The sequence below is a fragment of the Heterodontus francisci genome, chromosome 1, assembly GCF_036365525.1.
Source record: "Heterodontus francisci isolate sHetFra1 chromosome 1, sHetFra1.hap1, whole genome shotgun sequence".
In the NCBI taxonomy this organism is placed as follows: domain Eukaryota; kingdom Metazoa; phylum Chordata; class Chondrichthyes; order Heterodontiformes; family Heterodontidae; genus Heterodontus; species Heterodontus francisci.
Genome location: NC_090371.1, coordinates 10,192,796 through 10,217,100, shown reverse-complemented (window position 1 = coordinate 10,217,100; position 24,305 = coordinate 10,192,796). Strand labels below are relative to the sequence as shown.

At 45.1% G+C, this 24,305-nt stretch overlaps 1 protein-coding gene across 3 annotated transcripts in view; it reads left to right on the top strand.

Annotated features, from left to right (window-relative positions):
• The window catches only part of shtn2 (shootin 2), a 91,784-nt gene that overhangs the window by 109 nt on the left and 67,370 nt on the right, over positions 1 to 24,305 (top strand). For 2 of the 3 annotated variants that reach the window (XM_068038845.1, XM_068038757.1), the window contains exons 1-2: positions 1 to 28; positions 22,702 to 22,742. The exon at positions 1 to 28 is cut by the window's left edge. In XM_068038845.1, the coding sequence (XP_067894946.1) occupies positions 1 to 28; positions 22,702 to 22,742 (69 nt within the window). The remainder of the gene's footprint in view (positions 29 to 22,701; positions 22,743 to 24,305) is intronic. The other variant, XM_068038939.1, reaches the window with a different exon arrangement.

Genomic DNA, 24,305 nt, shown 5'->3' with positions numbered 1-24,305 from the left:
GAGGATGCGAGTTCTCTCACAATCTCAGGTATCCTGTTTTGGTCGTCTTGCTATGTTCTGGTAGGGACAGCTATTGCCCGATGTGCATGACTCTTGTAGGTGCTTTTCTCTAAGGTGATTTCTGATCTAAATCATCTCCTATGCTGCTTTTCTGAGGCAGATGCTGCCTGCTGAGAGTCTGCATATTGACTGACAGGTGAGTGCCTGAGTGATGCTGGTGGAGAGGTTAGTGGACTCTAGATCTGTGCCCTCGTGTAGAGGCATGTCTAGTTGCTGCTTTCTGTCCATTCATTGGAATAGTTAGAAAATCAGGGATGGGCCTTGTGGGGGGTGTGAAAGTGAGCAGTCAGGCAGGAGGTGGGTCCTGAACTACCTGCTCATTTGGTATTTGCTGCGGTGGAGATTTAGTGCACCCCGAGTGATTGTGTACTCCCAGAGTAATTGTGTACACCCAGTGTGATTGTGTACATCCCGCATGATTGTGTACACCTCGAGTGATTGTGTACACCCAGAGTGATTGTGTACACCCAGAGTGATTGTGTACACCCAGAGTAATTGTGTACACCCCGAGTGATTGTGTACACCCCGAGTGATTGTGTACACCCAGCGTGATTGTGTACACCCCGCATGATTGTGTACACCCAGAGTAATTGTGTACATCCAGAGTGATTGTGTACACCCCGCGTGATTGTGTACACCCAGAGTGATTGTGTACACCCAGAGTGATTGTGTACACCCCGCATGATTGTGTACACCTGAGTGATTGTGTACACCCAGAGTGATTGTGTACACCCAGAGTGATTGTGTACACCTCAAGTGATTGTGTACATCCCGAGTGATTGTGTACACCCAGAGTGAATGTGTACGCCCCACGTGACTGTGTACACCCAGAGTGATTGTGTACACCCCACGTGATTGTGTACACCCAGAGTGATTGTGTACACCCAGAGTGATTGTGTACACCCCGCATGATTGTGTACACCTGAGTGATTGTGTACACCCAGAGTGATTGTGTACACCCAGAGTGATTGTGTACACCTCAAGTGATTGTGTACATCCCGAGTGATTGTGTACACCCAGAGTGAATGTGTACGCCCCACGTGACTGTGTACACCCAGAGTGATTGTGTACACCCCACGTGATTGTGTACACCCAGAGTGATTGTGTACACCCAGAGTGATTGTGTACACCCCGCATGATTGTGTACACCTGAGTGATTGTGTACACCCAGAGTGATTGTGTACACCCAGAGTGATTGTGTACACCTCAAGTGATTGTGTACATCCCGAGTGATTGTGTACACCCAGAGTGAATGTGTACGCCCCACGTGACTGTGTACACCCAGAGTGATTGTGTACACCCCACGTGATTGTGTACACCCAGAGTGATCTTGTACACTAGGGTGATCCAGAATAATCCAGTACACCCAGATTGTTCCAGTACACCCAAAGTGATCCACTACCTCTGGAGTGATCTAGTCATAATCTTCTAAACACTCTTGATTCAGGAATTGTTCCTTTATATTGGAAAATTGTGAATGTAACTCCATTATTTAAGAAAGATGAGAGAGTAACTCAGAAATTTATAGACCTGTTAATCTAACAACTGGGTGGGGAAGTTATAAAAACAGAAAGTGCTGGAAATACTAGGCAGGTTTGTGGCAGCATCTGTGGAGAGAGAAACAGAGAATTAACGTTTCAGGTCAGTGACCTGTATGGGGAGGTTATAGGAGTCTATAAGTAAGGACAGAGTGACTGCGCATTTAGAGAAAGATAACTTGGATTTGTAAAGGGTTGGTCATATACAACAAGCCTAAGTAAATATTTTGTGGAAGTAATTAAAGTAGTAGACAGGGAAATGTCTACGAATGAAGTTTATACGGACTTCCATGTAAGAGACTGTTAGCTATTATAACTTATGGAGCTGAAGACAAATTATTGGCAAACACCGGAAGGGACATGTTGGTTGATATGATCTTTGGGACGTACGGACTATTCTTGTAGATTGTCCTGATGAGTGCAAGACGAAAAGCTTCGACAACATGTCTCTATTTTCAGCAATATCTAAGTTTTCCAATGACACAAAGATTGGTGACATGACAAGTAGTGTAGACTGGATCATAAAATTACAAAAAGTCATTGATAGATTCTTTTAATGGCTAAACATGTGACAGATGGACTTCAACGCAAACCAGTGTGAGGTCGTACCTTTTGGTCAATAAATGATTGGCTACAAATATTATTTAAATAATGAGAAGTTAGAAGCTGTGGACATTTTAGACATTTAGTGATCCATGTGCACAGATCAGTAAATGTAGTAGTAACCTTTATAACTAGAGGGTTAGAATATAAAGAGGAGGAAGTTTTGCTATGGATATACAAGGCCCTGGTTAGACCACACCTGGAGTGTGTACTTTTAAAAAAATTATTCATTCAGGGATGTGGGTGTCACTGGCCAGGCCAGCATTTATTGCCCATCCCTAATTGCCCTTGAGAAGGTGGTGGTGAGCTGCCTTCCTGAACCGCTGCAGTCCATGTGGGGTAGGTAGACCCACAGTGCTGTTAGGAAGGGGGTTCCAGGATTTTGACCCAGCGACAGTGAAGGAACAGCGATATAGTTCCAAGTCAGGATGGTGTGTGACTTGGAGGGGAACTTGCAGGTGATGGTGTTCCCATGCATTTGCTGCCCTTGTCCTTCTAGTTGGTAGAGGTCGTGGGTTTGGAAGGTGCTGTCTAAGGAGCCTTGGTGCGTTGCTGCAGTGCATCTTGTAGATGGTACACACTGCTGCCACTGTGCGTCGGTGGTGGAGGGAGTGAATGTTTGTAGATGGGGTGCCAATCAAGCAGGCTGCTTTGTCCTCGATGGTGACAAGCTTCTTGAGTGTTGTTGGAGCTGCACCCATCCAGACAAGTGGACAGTATTCCATCACACTCCTGACTTGTGCCTTGTAGATGGTGGACAGGCTTTGGGGAGACAGGAGGTGAGTTACTCGCCTCAGGATTCCCAGCCTCTGACTTGCTCTTGTAGCCATGGTATTTATGTGGCTACTGCAGTTCACTTTCTGGTCAATGGTGGCTCCTAGGTTGTTGATAGTGGGGGATTCAGTGATGGTAATGCCGTTGAATGTCAAGGGGATATGGCTAGATTCTCTCTTGTTGGAGATGGTCATTGCCTAGCACTTGTGTGGCGCGAATGTTACTTGCCACTTATCAGCCCAAGCCTGGATAATGTCCAGGTCTTGCTGCATTTCTACATGGACTGCTTCAGTATCTGAGGAGTCGCGAATGCTGCTGAACATTGTGCAATCATCAGCGAACATCCCCACTTCTGACCTTATGATTGAAGGAAGGTCATTGATGAAGCAGCTGAAGATGGTTGGGCCTAGTACACTGCCCTGAGGAATTCCTGCAGCAATGTCCTGGAGCTCAGATGATTGACCTCCAACAAGTACAGCCATCTTCCTTTGCTCTAGGTATGACTCCAGCCAGCAGAGAGTTTTCCCCCTGATTCCCATTGACTCCAGTTTTGCTAGGGCTCCATGATGCCATACTCTGTCAAATGCTGCCTTGATGTCAAGGGCAGTCACTCTCACCTCACCTCTTGAGTTCAGCTCTTTTGTCCATGTTTGGACCAAGGCTGTAATGAGGTCAGGAGCTGAGTGGCCCTGGCGGAACCCAAACTGGATATCACTGAGCAGGTTATTGCTAAGAAAGTGCTGCTTGATGACACTGTTGACGACACCTTCCATCACTTTACCGATGATTGAGAGTAGACTGATGGGGGGGGTAATTGGCCGGGTTGGACTTATCCTGCTTTTTGTGTACAGGACATATCTGGGCAATTTTCCACATTGCAGGGTAGATGCCAGTGTTGTAGCTGTACTGGAACAGCTTGGCTAGGGGCGCGGCAAGTTCTGGAGCACAGGTCTTCAGTACTATTGCCGGATTATTGTCAGGGCCCATAGCTTTTGCAGTATCCAGTGCCTTCAGTCGTTTCTTGATATCACGCGGAGTGAATCGAATTGGCTGAAGTCTGGCATCTGTGATGCTGGGGCCTTAAGGAGGAGGGTGAGATGGATCATCAACTCGGCACTTCTGGCTGAAGATTGTTGCAAATGCTTCAGCCTTATCTTTCGCACTGATGTGCTGGGCTCCCCCATCATTGAGGATGGGGATATCTGTGGAGCCACTTCCTCCAGTTAGTTGTTTAATTGTCCACCACCATTCAAGGCTGGATGTGGCAGGACTGCAGAGCCTAGATCTGATCCATTGGTTATGGGATCGCTTAGCTCTGTCTATCGCATGCTGCTTACGCACTTTGGCACGTAGATAGTCCTGTGTTGTACCTTCACCAGGTTGACACCTCATTTTGAGGTATGCCTGGTGCTGCTCCTGGCATGCCCTCCTGCACTCTTCATTGAACCAGGGTTGGTCCCCTGGCTTGATGGTAATGGTAGAGTGAGGGATATGCCGGGCCATGAGGTTACAGATTGTGGATGAGTACAATTCTGCTGCTGCTGATGACCCACAGTGCCTCATGGATGCCCAGTTTTGCATTGCTAGATCTGTTCGAAATCTATCCCATTTAGCACGGTGGTAGTGCCACACAACACAATGGACGGTATCGTCAACTGTACTGGGCACTGCTGCTTAGAAAGGATATATTGGCCTTAGAAGGAATGCAGAACAGATTTACCAGAATGTTACTGGGACTGCAATGCTTAGATTATGAGAAAAGATTATATAAACCAGGGTTTCCTGGGATATAACTGCTTAAGGGTAGATAGAGAGAAACTGTTTCCACGGATGGGGTCTTTAGGACAAGGGGGGATTAATTTAAAATGAGATCCAGCTCATTCAGGAGAGAAGTTGGGAAATACCTCTTCATACACAAGGCTCTTGGGCCAACCATCAAGAAGATCGCCCCCCTCAAATCTAAATCGGGGGACATAATCACTGACCAACGCAAACAAATGGACCGCTGGGTTGAGCACTACCTAGAACTGTACTCCAGGGAGAATGCTGTCACTGAGACTGCCCTCAATGCAGCCCAGCCTCTACCAGTCATGGATGAGCTGGACATACAGCCAACCAAATCAGAACTCAGTGATGCCATTGATTCTCTAGCCAGCGGAAAAGCCCCTGGGAAGGACAGCATTACCCCTGAAATAATCAAGAGTGCCAAGCCTGCTATACTCTCAGCACTACATGAACTGCATTGCCTGTGCTGGGACAAGGGAGCAGTACCACAGGACATGCACGATGCCAATATCATCACCCTCTATAAAAACAAAGGTGACCGCGGTGACTGCAACAACTACCGTGGAAACTCCCTGCTCAGCATAGTGGGGAAAGTCTTTGCTCGAGTCGCTCTGAACAGGCTCCAGAAGCTGGCCGAGCGCGTCTACCCTGAGGCACAGTGTGGCTTTCGTGCAGAGAGATCGACCATTGACATGCTGTTCTCCCTTCGTCAGATACAGGAGAAATGCCGTGAACAACAGATGCCCCTCTACATTGCTTTCATTGATCTCACCAAAGCCTTTGACCTCGTCAGCAGACGTGGTCTCTTCAGACTACTAGAAAAGATCGGATGTCCGCCAAAGCTACTAAGTATCATCACCTCATTCCATGACAATATGAAAGGCACAATTCAACATGGTGGCTCCTCATCAGAGCCCTTTCCTATCCTGAGTGGTGTGAAACAGGGCTGTGTTCTCGCACCCACACTTTTTGGGATTTTCTTCTCCCTGCTGCTTTCACATGCGTTCAAATCCTCTGAAGAAGGAATTTTCCTCCACACAAGATCAGGGGGCAGGTTGTTCAACCTTGCCCGTCTAAGAGCGAAGTCCAAAGTACGGAAAGTCCTCATCAGAGAACTCCTCTTTGCTGACGATGCTGCTTTAACATCTCACACTGAAGAGGGCCTGCAGAGTCTCATCGACAGGTTTGCGTCTGCCTGCAATGAATTTGGCCTAACCATCAGCCTCAAGAAAACAAACATCATGGGGCAGGACGTCAGAAATGCTCCATCCATCAATATTGGTGACCACGCTCTGGAAGTGGTTCAAGAGTTCACCTACCTAGGCTCAACTATCACCAGTAACCTGTCTCTAGATGCAGAAATCAACAAGCGCATGGGTAAGGCTTCCACTGCTATGTCCAGACTGGCCAAGAGAGTGTGGGAAAATGGCGCACTGACACGGAACACAAAAGTCCGAGTGTATCAGGCCTGTGTCCTCAGTACCTTGCTCTACGGCAGCGAGGCCTGGACAACGTATGCCAGCCAAGAGCGACGTCTCAATTCATTCCATCTTCGCTGCCTTCGGAGAATACTTGGCATCAGGTGGCAGGACTATATCTCCAACACAGAAGTCCTTGAAGCAGCCAACACCCCCAGCTTATACACACTACTGAGTCAGCGGTGCTTGAGATGGCTTGGCCATGTGAGCCGCATGGAAGATGGCAGGATCCCCAAAGACACATTGTACAGCGAGCTCGCCACTGGTATCAGACCCACCGGCCGTCCATGTCTCCGCTATAAAGACGTCTGCAAACGCGACATGAAATCGTGTGACATTGATCACAAGTCGTGGGAGTCAGTTGCCAGCATTCGCCAGAGCTGGCGGGCAGCCATAAAGACAGGGCTAAATTGTGGCAAGTCGAAGAGACTTAGTAGTTGGCAGGAAAAAAGACAGAGGCGCAAGGGGAGAGCCAACTGTGCAACAGCCCTGACAAACAAATTTCTCTGCAGCACCTGTGGAAGAGCCTGTCACTCCAGAATTGGCCTTTATAGCCACTCCAGGCGCTGCTTCACAAACCACTGACCACCTCCAGGCGCGTATCCATTGTCTCTCGAGATAAGGAGGCCCAAAAGAAAAAGAAAAAGACACAAGGTGATAGAAGTCTGTAATTCCCTTCCACAAAAAGCAATCTTTGCCAAGGAAGAAGTCGCTGTCGAAGTCATTGTGAAAGAGAAGATAGCTGAGACACTGGATGGGCTAGAAATTGATAAAGAGGAGGTATTAGAAAGGCTGACTGTACTTAAAGTTGATACATCACTAAGACTGGATGAGATGCATCCGAAGATACTGGCCATAATTTTCCAGTCCTCCTTAGATACAGGAGTGGTGCCAGCAGACTGGAGAATTGCACATGTTACACCCATGTTCAAAAAAGGGTGTAAGGATAAACAACTTTTTCTTATTCTTTCATGGAATTTGGCTGTCACTGGCAAGGCCAGCATTTGTTACCCATCCCTAATTGCCCTTGACAACTGAGTGGCTTGTTAGACCATTTCAGAGGGCAGTTAAGAGTTAACCACATTGCTGTGGGTCTGGAGTCACGTGTCGGCCCGACTGGGTAAGGACAGTAGATTTCCTTCCCGAAAGGGCATTAGTGAACCAGATGGGTTTTTATCGATGATAGTTTCATGGATCAGCTTTCAATTCCAGATTTTTAAAATTAATTAATTTAATTAAAATTCCACCAGCTGCCGTGGTGGGATTTGAACCCGTGTCCCCAGGGCATTAGCCTGGCCCTCTGGATTGTTAGCCCAGTGACATTACCACTTCACCATCGCCAGTAAATTTTAATTCAGTGGTGAGAAGGCTTTTAGAAATGAGAACCTGTGACAAAATTAATAGTTGATGATGGTGATGCGGTTGATGTGGTGTACATGGACTTCCAAAATGTGTTTGATAAAGTGCCACATAACAGGCTTGTCAGCAAAATTGAAGCCCATGGAATAAAGGGGATAGTGGCAGCATGGATCTATATAGTTTAGTTTAGTTTAGTTTAGAGATACAGCACTGAAAGAGGCCCTTCGGCCCTGGGCTTCCCCAGTGGTTGGTATAAGGAACACTGCTTTTTCTGATCTAATGCCCTCAACCTGTGTGTAAAGGGCATGATTTCGACATTCACAGATGATGCAAAACTTGGAAGTATTGTGAATTGAGGAAGATAGTGATAGACTCCAAGAGGACATAATAGACTGGTGGAATGGGAGCAAAAACAGAAAGTGCTGGAAATACTCAGCATGACTGGCAGCATCTGTGGAGAGAGAAACAGAGTTAATGTTTTAGGTCGATGACATTTCATCAGAACTCAGAACTGGTAGAATGGGAGGACATGTGGCAGGTGAAATTTAATGTAGAGAAGTGTCAGGCAAACCCCCCCACCTGCCAAGACTGAGGCACACATTCTTTTGCCACGTGAACAAAAACTCAAAATTTCAAGCCCTGATTGGAAGTACATTTGCATAGTACCAGACAATGCTGAAACAATGGGGACCCAGCAGTTGCTTCTCCAATACACAGAAGTGGTCAGACCAGTTTTAGTCATATGACTAACTGGCTGTTGCAGAGAATTTGAACTTACAACAAAGGATTTTGAAGAGACTGTTCCATATAAGGAGCTAGTCACATGACTAGCCTGCTGGGCAACCTGGGAGTTTTTTTGAATTTGAACTCCCAACAAAGGAAGTGGAGCAGAGAACGCTGTGTGCTCATGGACAGAGAACATCTCCTCTCCTGTCTGCCTGCCTCCATCTTTTTCCATGGAACTAAATCTTGTGAAAATGCATGAAACTCAAAGAGAGACAGGTTTCCTATGTGAACATGGTTTTAAGAAGACTACTGGGCTCCAATGAAACACAAGACCATATCTTCAATCAAGGACTACAGTGAGATCGAGAAACAGTAACATGATATTGCCTCAAACTGTTCTATTTATCTTTTCTTCTGCTCTTTGGGTGCGTCATATATCCGTAGGTGTGAACCGTATTAGAGTTTAAGTTTAAAGTTTAATAAATCTCATCTTTCTTCTTTCAACCAAAGAAAGCCTGTTTGTGCTCATTTCTGTGCCTTATAATTGGAAAGTTGTGAACAAGGATTCACAAAGTGGGAAGCTTTAAACACAGTGCGTTTAAAATGAAACCCTGTGACAATAAGACCAGGTAAAGACAGCAAAAGACCCCTAGACACATTTCTCACCTGGTTGTAGCAGAAGTGTGAAGTGATATGGTTTGGTAGGGAGAATGACGAGAGGCAATATAAAATGAAGGATACGATTCTAAAGGGGGTGGAGAAACAGAGGGACCTGGGGGTATATGTGCAGAAATCATTGAAGGTGGTAGGGCAGGTTGAGAGAGTGGTTATTAAAGCACACGGGATCCTGGGCTTCATAAATAGAGGCATAGCGTACAAAAGCAAGGAAGTTATGGTAAGCCTTTATAAAACGCTGGTTCAGCCTCAACTGGAGTATTGTGTCCAGTTCTGGGTACATCACTTTAGGAAGGATGTGAAGATTTTAGAGAGGGTGAAGAATAGGTTTATGGGAATGATTGCAGGGATGAGAGATTTCAGTTACATGGATAGATTGAAGAAGCTGGTGTTGTTCTCCTTAGAAAACAGAAGGTTGAGAGGTCTTGAAAATCCTGAGGGGTCTGGACAGAGTAAATAGACAGAAACTGTTCCCATTGGTGGAAGGACCGAGAACGAGAGGACACCAATTTAAGGTGGCTGGCAAAAGAACAAACAACGACAAAAGAAAAAACGTTTTCACGCAGTGAGTGGTTAGGATCCGGAATGTAATGCCTGAGAGTTTGGTGGAAGCAAATTCAATCCTGCTTTCAATAGGGAAGTAGATAATTATCTGAAGAGAAAACGCTTGCAGGGCCACAGGGAAAAGGCAGGGGAGTGGGACTAGCTGAGTTGCTCTTGCAGAGAACTGGCACATACACGATGGGCCAAATGACCTCCTTCTGTGCTGTAACCATTCTGTAATTGTGGTAGATACTGTTAATTGTATATCAGTTGTGTTTAATTATATGCAGGTGGATGGCATTAATTGGGGTTTCACTTGAGCACGTAAAAGAAACACTGAAACTGCAGTGTGATTGAGTTAGGAGATGAATGCTTGTAATGTTTCACACTGTAAATAAATGTTAGACTGAGTAAGGATGGGCTCCAGTACTATCCTTCACCAATTGGCTGTCCGGAATATAATATGGTAGCAGTGGATGATTTTATACGATGCCTCAGAGCTCCCCGAATTTTCTACAAGACCTCAGCCTTGATGAAAGCCCATCTCCCTGCATGTAAACCATTCAAATGTGCGGAAAAAATGGAACTAATTGCAGTACCTTCTAGATCAGGAGGACTATCACACAGAACAGAAGGCAATTTGGGATTTCTCCCATTGACCAATTGATAGAGACTAGGCCCTCCAACCATCTGAAGCCTTTGCATGAACTGCCCATGCCAGGCAGTTGTCAACTTGCAGTCTAGTTGATCAGCTATGATTTTATGCAGCATTTCACAGAGTTCATAGCTGACAGGATTTTCAGCTGTGTTATTCATGAACATGTTTTCATACATGCCTCTGAACGTGTCATTGGCAAACTCCCCTCCATTATCGATCAAAAACTTCACTGGTGCCCCGTGTGTGGTCCCAATCCAGTTCTCCACTTTGTCTATAATCACCCTTTTGTCCTTATTATATATAATTGTAAAAAGACTAAATTGGGTTGCCAGGTCTATAAAATGTGGAATTAAAATATTTCTGTCTTTGTCACATACCTTTAGCTCCATGGCAACTACCTGATTAAAGTCACATGCCACTGGAAAACTAGGGCGGCACAGTGGCGCAGTGGTTAGCACCGCAGCCTCACAGCTCCAGGGACCCGGGTTCGATTCCGGTTATTGCCTGTGTGGAGTTTGCAAGTTCTCCCTGTGTCTGCGTGGGTTTTCTCCGGGTGCTCCGGTTTCCTCCCACAAGCCAAAAGACTTGCAGGTTGATAGGTAAATTGGCCATTATAAATTGTCACTAGTATAGGTAGGTGGTAGGGAAATATAGGGACAGGTGGGGATGTTTGGTAGGAATATGGGATTAGTGTAGGATTAGTATAAATGGGTGGTTGATGTTCGGCACAGACTCGGTGGGCCGAAGGGCCTGTTTCAGTGCTGTATCTCTAATCTTACAATCGGACGTGACAGTATCCTCCAATACTTTTTACAGATTTCACACTTCTCACTAACCTCTTCTATTAGCCTCGTATATTCTTCATCAACCACACCCGCACCATTTAGCAGGGTTTTAAACCTTTGACAAGTAGGATGAGCCAATTGCCTATTTAACTTTAAGATAATTTGCTTTTTTTTCCTCTCTGATTCTTATCGCCTGGTGCCATTAATACTTGTCTAATATGCTGATGAGAAAAATCAGGTTTTGTTATGGGAATACAATAACGTCCTGAATGGGTAAACAGCAGATCCACTGACTTTCCAAAAATAAGTGCCTTATCGTGCTCCATGTAAAGTTTCATTTGTGCCTTTCATGTAGAAGATTTACTCAACAGTAAAGGTATCTCATTAGAGACTATATCAGTACTGATAAAGTGGCTTACTCCAGCTATTTTAACTTGAGCACATACAAAGAGACACACTGAAACCATGGTATGGTTGAGTTAGGAGATGTATGCTTGTAATATTTTACTCTGTAAATAAATGTTAGACTGAATAAAGATGAGCTCCAGCATCACCCTTCACCAACTGGCTTTCTTGAGTAGAACAGATACTAGCTCAATTAATAATTTTAGATCTGAGATTGCTAGATTTTTGCAATACAAGAGTATTAATGGACATGGAGCCAAGGCGGGTAAGTGGATTTAGGATGCAAATCAGTCAGGATCTCACTGAATGGCAAAGCAAGTAATCTGGTCCATCCAGAGTAGTCCTGTACACATGGAATCATGCAGTATAAATGGAGTGATCTAGTACACCCAGAGTAATCTAGTACACACTGAGCAATATAGGATAGCAGCTGCCATAAATCAGGATACCTGGGAGGGTCATTAAAACAACGAACTTGCATTTCTGTACACCTGTAACAACCTCAGGATGTTCTAAAGCACTTTGCAGCCATTGAGGTGTAGTCACTGTTGTAATATAGGAAATGGAGTAGCAAGATCGCAGAATGAGATAATGATCTGATATTCTCTTTTAGTGACGTGGGTTATGGGATAAATATTTGCCAGGACACTGGGGATTCCCTGCTCTTCTTTGGATAGTGTCATGAGATTTTTGACACTCGCCTGAGATGGTATAATATCTCATCCAAAAGAGAGCACCTCTGACAGTTCAGCACTCCCTCAGTGCTACACTGGGCAGTGCGGGACTTGAATCTACAAGCTCCTGACTCAAAGGCAGGAGTGCTACCCACCAAGCCACAGGAGACAGCTGATTGATTGGCTGTTGAAAGGGCAGTGAAGGATTCTGCTTTCAATGTTTCCAAGACTAGCAAGAAATCACCCTCTTAGAAGTCACCCTCTTGAAAGTTCCAGTGTTGAGCAGTAACGTACAGTATCGAGCAGAAGAATGCAGCGTCACTGAAACCCTATGCTACGTGATTAGTTCCTTGACTGCAAGCCCACAATAGTTTCCAGTCACTTAGGGGTCACATGCTGTCAGGAGGAAGTTGAAAAAGGAACAAGCTGACTGCAGATCATTCTCTTCAACATGCAGACTAAGGCAATTTTTGCAATATTTTTCTTCAAGTAATGAGGATTAAAGGGGCAGTGGCAGTATGGATACAAAATTGGCTAAGGGACGGAAAGCAGGGAGTATTCATGTAATACAATCATAGAATGGTTACAGCACAGAAGGAGGCCATTTGGTTCATCATGTCCGTGCTAGCTCTCTGTAAGAGTTACTCACTAGTCGCATTCCCCCACCTTTACCCCAGAGCCCTGCAAACATTTTTGCATCAGATAATTATCCAATTCTCTGTTGAAAGCCTCGATTTAATCTGCCTCCACCAAACTCTCTGGCTTCTTTTACCAATCACCTTTAACCTGTGTCCTCTGGTTCTCAATCCTTCTGCCAATGGGAACAGTTTCTCCCTATCTACTCTGTCCAGACCCCTCATGATTTTGAACACCCCTATCAAATCACCTCTCAACCTTCTCTTCTCCAAGCAGAACAGCCCCAACTTCTTGAATCTGTCCATATAACTGAAGTTCCTCAACCCTGGAACAATTCTTGTGAATCTTTCCAGCACCTTCTCTAATGCCTTCACATCCTTCCTAAAGCATGGTGCCCAGAACTGGACACAATACTCCTGTTGAGGCCGAATCAGTGATTTATACAGGTACATCATAAGTTCCTGGCTTTTGTACTCTGTGTCCCTCTTTATAAAGCTCAGAATCCCATATACTTTATTAACCACTTTCACAACCTGCCCTTCTACCTTCAATGATTTATGTACATATACCCCCGGAGCCTCTGCTCCTGCACCATCTTTAGAGTTGTATTCTTTATTTTATATTGCCTCTCCTTGTTCTTCTGACCAAAATGAATCACTTCACACGTCTCTGCATTTGTCTGCCCATTCCACCAGACTGTCCATTTCTTCTTGATGTTTATCAGTATCTCCCTCACAGTTCACAATACTTCTAAGTTTTGTCTCATCCGCAAATTGAGAAATTCTGGCCTGTACACCAAAGTCTAGGTCATTAATATAGATCAAGAAAAGGACTGGTCCTAACACAGACCCCTGGGAAAACCCACCTTTCTCTAGTCCAAAAAATAACCATTCACCACTACTCTCTGTTTCCTGTCACTCAGCCAATTCATATCCATGCTGCTACTATGCCTTTTATTCAATTGGATAAAACCTTTGCCGACAGGCCTGTTATGTGGCATTTTATCAAATGCCTTTTGGAAGTCCATGTACATCACATCAACCACATTACCCTCATCAACCCTCTCTATTACCTCATCAAAAAACTCAAGCAAATTAATTAACATTGATTTGCCCTCAAATCCATGCTGGCTTTCCTCAATTAATCCACACTTGTCCAAGTGATTGTTAATTTTATCCTGCATTACCGTTTCTAAAAGCTTTCCCAACACCGTGGTTAAACTGACTGGACTGTAATTGCTGGGTTTATCCTTACACCCTTTTTTGAACCAGGGTTTAACATTTGTAATTCTTCAGTCCTCTGGCACCACCCCTGTATCTAAGGAGGTTTGGAAGATTATGGCCAGTGCCTTCGCAATTTCCACCCTTACTTCCCTCAGTATCCTTGGACGCATCTCATTCAGTCCTGATGACTATCAACTTTAAGTATAGTCTTTAAAGAATTATAAAGAATAGTTTACAGCAACTGTACGTTCCTTCAAGGCACAAAAACCCAAAAAGAAAAGGCAGTCAACCGTGGCTAACAAAGGAAATTAAGGATTGTATAAGATTAAAAGAAAAGTCCTATAAAGCTGCCACAAATAGTAGTAAACCTGAGGATTGGGAGGATTTTAGAATACAGCAAAGGAGGACCAAGAAACTGATAAAGAAAGGGAGAATAGAATATGAATGTCAACTAGCAAAAAACATAAAAACGGACTGTAAAAGTTTCTAATTTTCACTTCACGTGGTGGAGCTCCCCAGGACTACTGCTTTTCTTGATCTATATTAATGACCTAGACTTTGGTGTACAGGCCAGAACTTCTCAATTTGCGGATGAGACAAAACTTAGAAGTATTGTGAACTGTGAGGGGGATACTGATAAACTTCGACTTTTCACTTCCACCCCTACCAACATAACGGATTGCTTTGACACCGCTCCCCTCCCTGCCCCACACTGAAATACTTACCTGCTCCCCCTCCCCATCACCACATCGGATCTCCGGACGGAGAGCTGAAGGCACGGGAGAACCGACCGCCGGCACGAATATCTGACCGGGACTGACAGTGGGAATGGGTAAGTCTTCTTCTTTTTTTCTTCTTCTTTGGCCTCCTTGTCTCGAGAGACAATGGGTAAGCGACTGGAGGTGGTCAGTGGATTGTGTAGCAGCGCCTGGAGTGGCTATAAAGGCCAATTCTAGAGTGACAGACTCTTCCACAGGCGCTGCAGATAAAATTGGTTGTCGGGGCTGTTACACAGTTGGCTCTCCCCTTGCGCTTCTGTCTTTTTTCCTACCAACTGCTGAGTCTCTTCGACTCGCCACACTTTAGCCCCGCCTTTATGGCTGCCCGCCAGCTCTGGCGATTGCTGGCAACTGACTCCCAAGACTTGTGATCAATATCACAGGACTTCATGTTGCGTTTGCTGACGTCTTTAAAGCTGAGACATGGACGGCCGGTGGGTCTGATACCAGTGGCGAGCTCACTGTACAATGTGTCTTTGGGGATCCTGCCATCTTCCATGCGGCTCACATGGCCAAGCCATCTCAAGCGCCGCTGACTCAGTATTATGTATAAGCTGGGGATGTTGGCCGCCTCGAGGACTTCTGTGTTGGAGATACGGTCCTGCCACCTGATGGGTAAGTATGTAATACATTACTTTACATAAATCAACACAATCAAATTTTGATCCTGCCGCTGAGTGGTGGTGGGGGGGATAGTGGGGGGGATGGTGGGGGGCTGCCACATGCCCTCGCCACCGCCAGCAATATGGGGCTGGGTCTTCCTGGCATCGGGGAATCTGGCGGGTCTCTTGCGGAGACATTTTCCGGGCCTCCCCACCACGACCCCCGACATCGGGGAGTCTGTAAAATTTGCCTCTTTGTGAATTACAGATCCAAGGGACTAGGGATTGTTACAACCAGGTGGGAAGGGGTCTAGGTGTTCCCTCTCAGCCTTTGCCTGGTTTAAACGTAACAGGGTTTAATTTGAAAACAGTGTTTTTAACTCCCCCTTTTAGTGAATCCTTGTTCACTGCTCCAATTGTAAGGCAAAGAAATCAAACAGTTTTCCTTAGATTTAAACAAGAAAATTAAAGTTTATTAATCTTAAACTTTAATCCAGTTAACGACTACAAATATGCAACGTGATAAACACACACACAGATGGAGACAGAAAAAGTAGAAGGAATAAAGGAGGAAAGTCTGAGGCAATATCTGGCAGTTACAGTCCTTTAAGTTGAATGTGGAGTCTTTGGTTGCTGGTAAATCTTGTAATTCGTTGGAGCCCAGTTCACGCTTCAACTTGTTCCAATGTAGGAGTCTTTTCTCTCTTGAGGTTTACGTGTCTTCTGTGGGTCCGGTGACTGGGGAGAAAGCAAGGAAGAGAGACAGGCAGGCGAGAGACTTGCTTATTTCAGCGTCAGTTACACACTGCCTTCTGAATTCAAACTGTCCTGTGGCTGGTTCAAAAAAACCTGGGCTAGCCAGTTAGTCACGTGACCAGCTGGTTTAACCAGTCCTGGCTCTGTGGATTATATCACCTTAGCAGGGCCTGAAATGCACTTCCTCACACCTTCAGTGTCTGGTGATCAAAATCTATTTGGGTTAGTTGGAGCAGGGAAAAGCCCTTTGTCTCCACAAGCAGCATTTCATTAAAAGGGACTCGAGAGAAGATAAGGACAGGAAAACACACATGCATCTCTCTTTCATTCAGAACCCTAACAATTGTTACAGTCTGTCTTTTCTTGGTAATAGTGTTGCTTTAAACGGCCCTTTTTGGCATCCCAATAAATATGTGTTTTTTGGGGAAGTTTTTTTTTCCAGTTTGCACATTTTCATGATTGCCTAAGGTGTCTTTGTTCTTGTTGAGGTCTGCAGGGGGAAGGGTTAGGTATAATTAGCCCTAAGTTAGAGTTCTGCTCAGGGATGGTGGCAGTGGTCAGTTCCATTCTGAATTCTCAGTGCTTTGATGAGCCATGCAAGGGCTTTTCACCTCAGGGAATGGCTGGTTCCCTTTTCTCCTGACTGTGGGGGTGGATTCTTTGCTAATCTTCCCTTTGTCCATTGGGATACTCCTGCTTGCAGGTATTTGTCCAGATTCTGCTGCACTCCCCTGTGGTACCTCGACTAGGTGAGGCATCACCTCACAGTTTCTCTGCCCCCCCTAGAGGTCTTTCTTTGTCTCTGCACGTTCCTGTAAATGCTGTTAGCCACTCTGGTGGGGTGCTTCTAGTGTCTACATTTACATAGGAGGGTGTGGGGTCTAACTTTTCAAATACTTCAGGGTTGGCTGACCGGACAGTAGGGATTTTCATCTGGGATTCTTCCCGGACTTCCTCTAAACTGCCCTCTTGGTTCCTTTTTCCCCGTTCCTTTCTAACCTGTTGCCAGCCTGGTGCCTGCCTGTCCCCTTTTGTTCTCGGTGGGGGTCGATTACAGTTCACCAGCCCTCTGCTGGAGGGTCCTCCTAACACCGGTACAGGACTTAGGAGTGCAGGTTTCACTGTAGGTTGGTGTTTTCCCTCAACCTGGCACATGTGGCAACTCCTGCAGTACTCCACCACATCTTTGTGGAGTTTTGGCCAGTCAAGCTGCTGTCTTATGCGGGCTTTGGTCTTTCGTATACCAGCATGTACAGCCATTGTAGTCTCGTGGGGCCTTCTTAATATTTCTCCCCGGTACCTCTGTGACACCACTAACTGGTGAACCACTGTCCACTCCTTGCTCACAGGTCTGTGAGGAGAGCTCCATTTCCTCATCAGTACCTCATTCTTTAAATAATAGCAATCAGGCACTCCTTGTGCTTCACTTTCAGACTGGGCAGCCTGTGCTAACTCTCTCAATACTCAATACTGGGTCGGCTCGCTGAGTCTCAGCTACGGAGAATCCATTTATTTCATTCCCTGGGTCTCCCAACTTTCCAAGGAAAGTCTCGACAGACAGACCTCATGGTCATCTGCCTGCAGTGTCAATTCAGTCTCCTCTGGGGGAGCTGGTTTGATCATGGCCTGACCCACTACACATTCAGGGAAACTGCAGGGGTCCATCTCTTGCCACCATCCTGTCTCTGACCTCCTGCGGTCTCTCTTTCTTTACTGGGGAAGCTACCACTTTGCCCCCGCTAGATCATTACCTAGGAGCAGGTCAACCCCGTTCACAGGTAAACGAGGGACAATCCCCACGGTCACCGGTCCTGAAACTAGGTCGCACTCCAGGTGCGCCCAGTGTACAAGTACAGGCATACACTGCCCTCCAATACCATTCACCACCATTCTGGAGTTTACTGCACTCTCTGGGGGAAAGGTCAGGCCTTTTCCAGGTAAAAGGGATCCAGTGGCCCCTGTGTTCCTAAGAATTACTATGGGCTTGCTTGCCCCACTCGAGGGTATGGCGTTACTCTCCCTTCAGACACGAAACCCTGATAACCTTCAGGAATCCTATTAAATTTTCCTGCACTTGCAGCGGTAGACTTCCTGGGTCTCACTCTTACTGCAGTTTCAGTTACAGCTTATTCTACTGTGCTTTCTATCAGGTCCCCATCTTCACTGAGCGGGTGTGCCCTGAGTAACCCTACACTTTTCCCTTTAGTTTCCAGCAGTCAGCTCTAGATACCCTGCTTTATTACAATGGAAGCACACAGGTCTCAATCCTACTTACAAACACCTTCCTTTTTGGCTGGAGGAGGGCCCCCTGTGTCTCCTGCTTTTCTTCCCCTCCTCGGACTGCTTGGGCTTCTATCACCTTCCCACCCTTTGTCCTTTTCAGATTTGTGGGGGTGATTAGGAAAGGTTTTCCCCTGGGAAACCGACTGATAAATGAGAGCAAACTCATCGGCCAGGACTGCTGCCTGCCGAGCTCTATGAGCCTTTTGTTCCTCCACATGGAGAGCAAGAGAGAGTTTTTAAATTCTTCGAACAAAATTACTTCTCTGATATTTTCATAGCTGAGCTGTACTTTAAGAGCCCTCAGCCACTGGTCAAAAGTCAGCTGCTTATTTCTCTCAAACTCCAGGTAAGTTTGATCAACTTGCTTCTTGAGGGTTCTAAACTTTTGGCGATAGGCTTCTGGTACGAACTCATATGCCCCGAGGATAGCATTTTTTGTCAGTTTATGATCTGACGAGCTCTCATCTGGCAACATGGAATAAACCTCATGGGCTTTTCCTACTAATTTACTCTGTATCAGCAGAGTCCAAGCCTCAGCTGGTCACTTTAACTGCCTTGCCAGTTTTTCAAAACACACAAAAAATGCTTCCACGTCTTCTTCATTGAATTTTGGGATCAGTTGGGAGAGATTTAACAATTTTGTACCCAGCCCTGAATTACACTCCTCCATATTGGCCATGCTTTCACTGGAGTTACTCTGACACCCCCTAGTTAACTCAAATCATTTCAGTTCTCTTTCTTCGCATTCTTTCTGGAAGGTTCTTTCTCTTTCTCTCTCCTCTCTCTCTCTTTCTCTTTCCCTGCCTTTTAATTCAAGTTTCCTCTGTTCCAATTGTATCTTTGCTAACAAAACCCTATCAGAGTCTGCTTCGAACCAGGTTTTTGCTTCTTCAGATTCAAGAGAAAAATGGTTGACCACTCATCTTAGGCGTTCAGACTTCCTAGCCTTGCCACGTACAGTGATCCCACTGCTCAGTCATTTTCCTCAACTCCTCCACAGACAGTGCTTTTAACTTATCCCAAGTTAATTCACCCTGGCTCAGGGAGCTACTAGCTGCAGTCGCAGACATGTTAGTATTCGAGCGCACAGAACTACAAGAAAACCTGTACTGAAATATTTTCTCTTTTGTTCGGGATCAGTTTGTCTTCCCAATTCCAATTTCTCATTTGTCTGTGGGTAAAATTTAGGACACTAGCCCCCAAATTTCTGTTACGACCAGGTGAGAAGGGGTCTAGGGGGTTCCCTCTCAGACTTTGCCTGGTTTAAATGTAACAGGATTTCATTTGAAAACACTGTGTTTTTAGCTCCCCCTCAGTGAATCCTTGTTCACTGCTCCAACTGTAAGGCAAAGAAATCAAACAGGTTTCCTTAGATTTAAATGAGAAAGATAGTTTATTAATCTTAACTCTAATCCGGTTAACGACTACGAACATGTGACGCGATCACGCTAGCATGTATACATGATAAACACACACGCAGATAGAGACAGAAAAAGTAGAAGGAATAATGGGGAAAAGTCTGAGGCAATATCTGGTAGTTACAGTCCTTTAAGTTCATTGTGAAGTCTTTGGTTGCTGGTAAGTCTGCAATTCATTGGGGCCCAGTTCATGCTTCAACTTGTTCCAATGTAGGAGTCTTTTCTCTCTTGAGGTTTCTGTTTATGGGTCCAGTGGCTTGGGAGAAAGCAAAAAAGAGATAGCCAGGCGAGAGACTTGCTTGTTCCAGCTTCAGTTACACACTGCCTTCTGAATTCAAATCCTGTGGCTCGTTCAAAAAAATCTGGACCAGCCAGTTAGTCATGTGGTTTAACCAGTCCTGGCTCTGTGGATTGTATCATCTTAGCAGGGCCTGGAATGCGCTTCCTTACACCTTCAATGTCTTGTGATCAAAATCCATTTGGGTTAGTTGGAACAGGGAATGGTCCTTTGTCTCCACAAGCAGTGTCTCTTACTATGCAAATGTCCTTCCAGCCCAGTGTCTGGTGATCTTCAAACAAGTCATTTCTTCACTCCAGCAACAATTTAAAATCAAAGTTCATATGACAAAATTAATATGCCTCATCCTTGGTAGGTAGGGGTCTACATGACAGGACAATGAGGAATTGAAGGAAATTAGTATTAGTAAGAAGGTTGCATTGGAGAAATTAATGGGGCTGAAGGTTGATAAGTCCCCAGGACCTGATATTCTACATCCCAGAGTGTTGAAAGAGGTAGCTATGGAGATAGTAGACGCATTGGTGATCATCTTCCAAAATTCTATAGATTCTAGAATGCAGATGAGAAGGGAGCAAATGTCACCCCACTATTTAAGAAGGGAGGGAGAGAGAAAACAGAACTACTGACCTGTTAGCCTTACATCAGTAGTAGGAAAATGCTAGAATCTATTCTAAAGGATGTGATAAATGGACACTTGTATAATAATGATCTGACTGAGCATAGTCAACATGGATTCATCAATGGGAAATCATGTTTGACAAACTTGTTGGAGTTTTTTGATGATGCTCCTAACAGAATTGATAAAGGGGAGTTGGTGGACGTGGTATACTTTGATAATGTCCCCCACAGGAGGTTGGTTAGCAAAATTAAAGCACATGGGATAGGGGGTAATATACTGACATGGATTAAGGATTGGTTAACAGGCAGAAATCAGAGAATAGGAATAAACGGGTTATTCTCAGGTTGGCAGGCTGTGACTAGTGGGGTACCGCAAGGATCAGTACTTGGGCCCCAGCTGTTCACAATATATATCAATGATTTGGATGTGGGGACCAATTGTAATATTTCCAAGTTTGCAGATGACACAAAACTAGGTGGGAATGTGTGTTGTGAGGAAGTTGCAAAGCGGCTTCAAGGGGATTTGGACAGACTTAGTGAGTGGGCAAGAACGTGGCAGGTGGAATATAATGTGGAAAAATGTGAGGTTATCCACTTTGGTAGGAGGAATAGATGTGCAGAGTATTTCTTAAATGGTAAGAGATTAGATAGTGTACCCATCTGGTTCACAAATGTCTTTCAGGGAAGGAAATCTGCCGTCCTTATCTGGTCTGGCCTCCATGTGATTCCAGACACACAGAAATGTGGCTGACTGTTAAATGCCCTCTGATATGGCCTAGCAATCCATCAATAAGTCACTGAAAGCTGACATGCAGGTGCAGCAAGCAATTAAGAAGGCTAATGGTATGTTAGCTTTTATCGCAAGAGGATTTGAGTACAGGAGTAGTGAAGTCTTGCTTCAATTGTATAGTACCTTGGTTAGACTGCACCTGGAGTACTGTGTGCAGTTTTGGTCCCCTTACTTTAGGAAGGATATTATTGCCATAGAGGGAGTGCAACGAAGGTTCACCAGGATGGTGGGACTGTTCTATGAAGAGAGATTGGGGAAACTGGGCCTGTATTCTCCAGAGATTCGAAGAATGAGAGGTGATCTCATTGAAACCTACAAAATACTTAAAGGGATAGACAGGGTCGATGCAGATAAGATGTTTCCCCTGGTTGGGGAATCTCGAACCAGGGGACACAATTTCAAAATAAGGAGGAAGTCACTTAGGACAGAGATGAGGAGAAATTTCTTTACTCAGAGGGTTGTGAATCTTTGAAATTCTCTACCCCAGAGGGCTGTGGAAGCTCAGTCATTGAGTATGTTTCAAGCAGAGATTGACAGATTTCTAAATACAAATGACATAAAGGGATATGGGGATAGTGTGGGAAAAAGGCATTGAAGTGGATGATCAGCCATGATCATATTGAATGGTGGAGCAGGCTCGATGGGCTGAATGGCCTGCTGCTGTTCCTATGTACCTATGACTTGGGCAGCATCTTCTTCCTTTCTTCCTTTTTGATCCTTAATTTTTTATTGTTTCGTGAGATGTGGGCATCGCTGGCTAGGCCAGCCTTTATTGCCCATCCCTAATTACCCTTGAGAAGGAGGTGGTGAGCTGCCTTCGTAAACCACTGCAGGTTTGGGATGTAGGTCCTTTTTCTGAGACTTTGTAGCAGTTTGATACAACTGAGTGGTTTGCGAGGCCATTTCAGAGAGCATTTAACATTCAACCACATTACTGTGGGTCTGGAATCACATGTAGGCCAGACCAGGTGAGGACAGCAGATTTCCTTCCCTAAACAACATTTGTGAACCAGATAGGTTTTTACAACAATCGACAATGGTTGCACGGTCACCATTAACTAGCATTTAATTCCATATTTATTAATTGAAATCAAATTTCATCATCTATCGTGGTGGGATTCGAACCCATATCCCCAGAGTGTTAGCCTGCGCCTCTAGATTACTAGTCTAGCGACATTACCACTACGTCACCACCTACCCCTAAATTTTATGCTTTGATCTGTTTCTATTCACAGCCATTGAAGAGACTGGTCATGACCTGGAGGATGATAAGGAGGTGAGTTAGTTCAGGAATTGCGGGATGTAAGTGGGAAAATGTGACCTGGAAAGAATGGAATGATTTCCCACTTTGTCCGACGTTTTGTGTTTCTACCTTTGAAAGCACTGCTCCAGTTGTCAGTATGGTGGTGTTGTGGTTATGTACTAGTAGTCATGAATAATACAGCACAGATGGAGGCCATTCAGTCCCTCATGCCTGTACTAACTCTTAGGTGAAGCTATCTAATCAGTCCCACTTCCCCCTGCTCTACCCCAAAGACCTGCTAATTGTTTTCCTTTAACTTTTCTTTTAAAAGTTACTATTGAATCTGCTTCCACCGCCCTTTCAAGCAGTGCACTCCGGATCACAGAGAATGTCAGTTCAAATCCCACCATGGATGTTTGAGAATTTGAATTCAGTTATTTTTTGAAATTAGGATATAAAATGTTGGGCTCAGTAAAAGGGAAATGAAGCTGTCGGATTGCTGTAGAAGCCAAACTTGTTCATTAATGACTCTTTAGGGAAGGAATACTGCCGTCCTTACCTGGTATGGGCCGATATGCGATTGCAGTCACTCAGCAAAGTTGTTCTTTGCTTAACGCGTTTGACCCCCTCTGACCCAGTCCTGATTCAACTGGAGGGCTCTGCATCACTACCAAAGACCCCGATCTCTGTTTGCTCCTCATGCCTTGTGGGTTTGATGGGAATAAAGCCTGAAACCGAATTTTGGGGGCAACTCAGGCCTCGCCTTTCAGGTGCACGGGCTGAAGTTAGGTTTCCCAAATTTCTATCCTAAAAGGTCTACTAGAGGGGATTAGAGGAGATGGGCTGAGCAGCCTGTCTCGACCTTCTACCCTTACATTCCTCTGGAAAACCATTTTAAGAGGTGTAAAAATAAGTTGCCACTAACTGATACCCGAACCCCACCTCCACCCTCTTCAAATCAGAGGGTCTGAGAGGAGTCAGGCTTCAAGGTCAAAGAGACTTGAAAAGACCTTCCTTTCCCAAAGGAACCCATTGTATTCTAAGGCTAGGACAGTGGGTGTGATGCAGCTGACTCGTTTCAAGTGTAGGAGTGGTGGCAAAATCAAGGCCTTAATGTCCTCAAGTGATGTGTTTTGATGGGAGAGTGAGGGTATTAGAGGGATGAGTTTCAATGGGAGAGTGAGGGTATTAGAGGGATGAATTTCAATGGGAGAGTGAGGGTATTAGAGGGATGAGTTTCAATGGGAGAGTGAGGGTATTAGAGGGATGAGTTTCAATGGGAGAGTTAGGGTATTAGAGGGATGAGTTTCAATGGGAGAGTTAGGATTTTAGAGAGATGTGTGAGAGAGAGGAACTGAAGGAAATCAGTATTATTAGAGAAATGGTGTTGGGGAAATTCATGGGATTGAAGGCCAATAAATCCCCAGGGCCTGATGGTCTGCATCCCAAAGTACTTAATGAAGTGGCCCTCGAAATAGTGGATGCATTGGTGGTCATCCTCCAAGATTCTATAGACTCTGGAACAGTTCCTACAGATTGGAGGTTAGCTAATGTAACCCCACTATTTAAAAAGGGAGGTAGAGAGAAAGCAGGGAA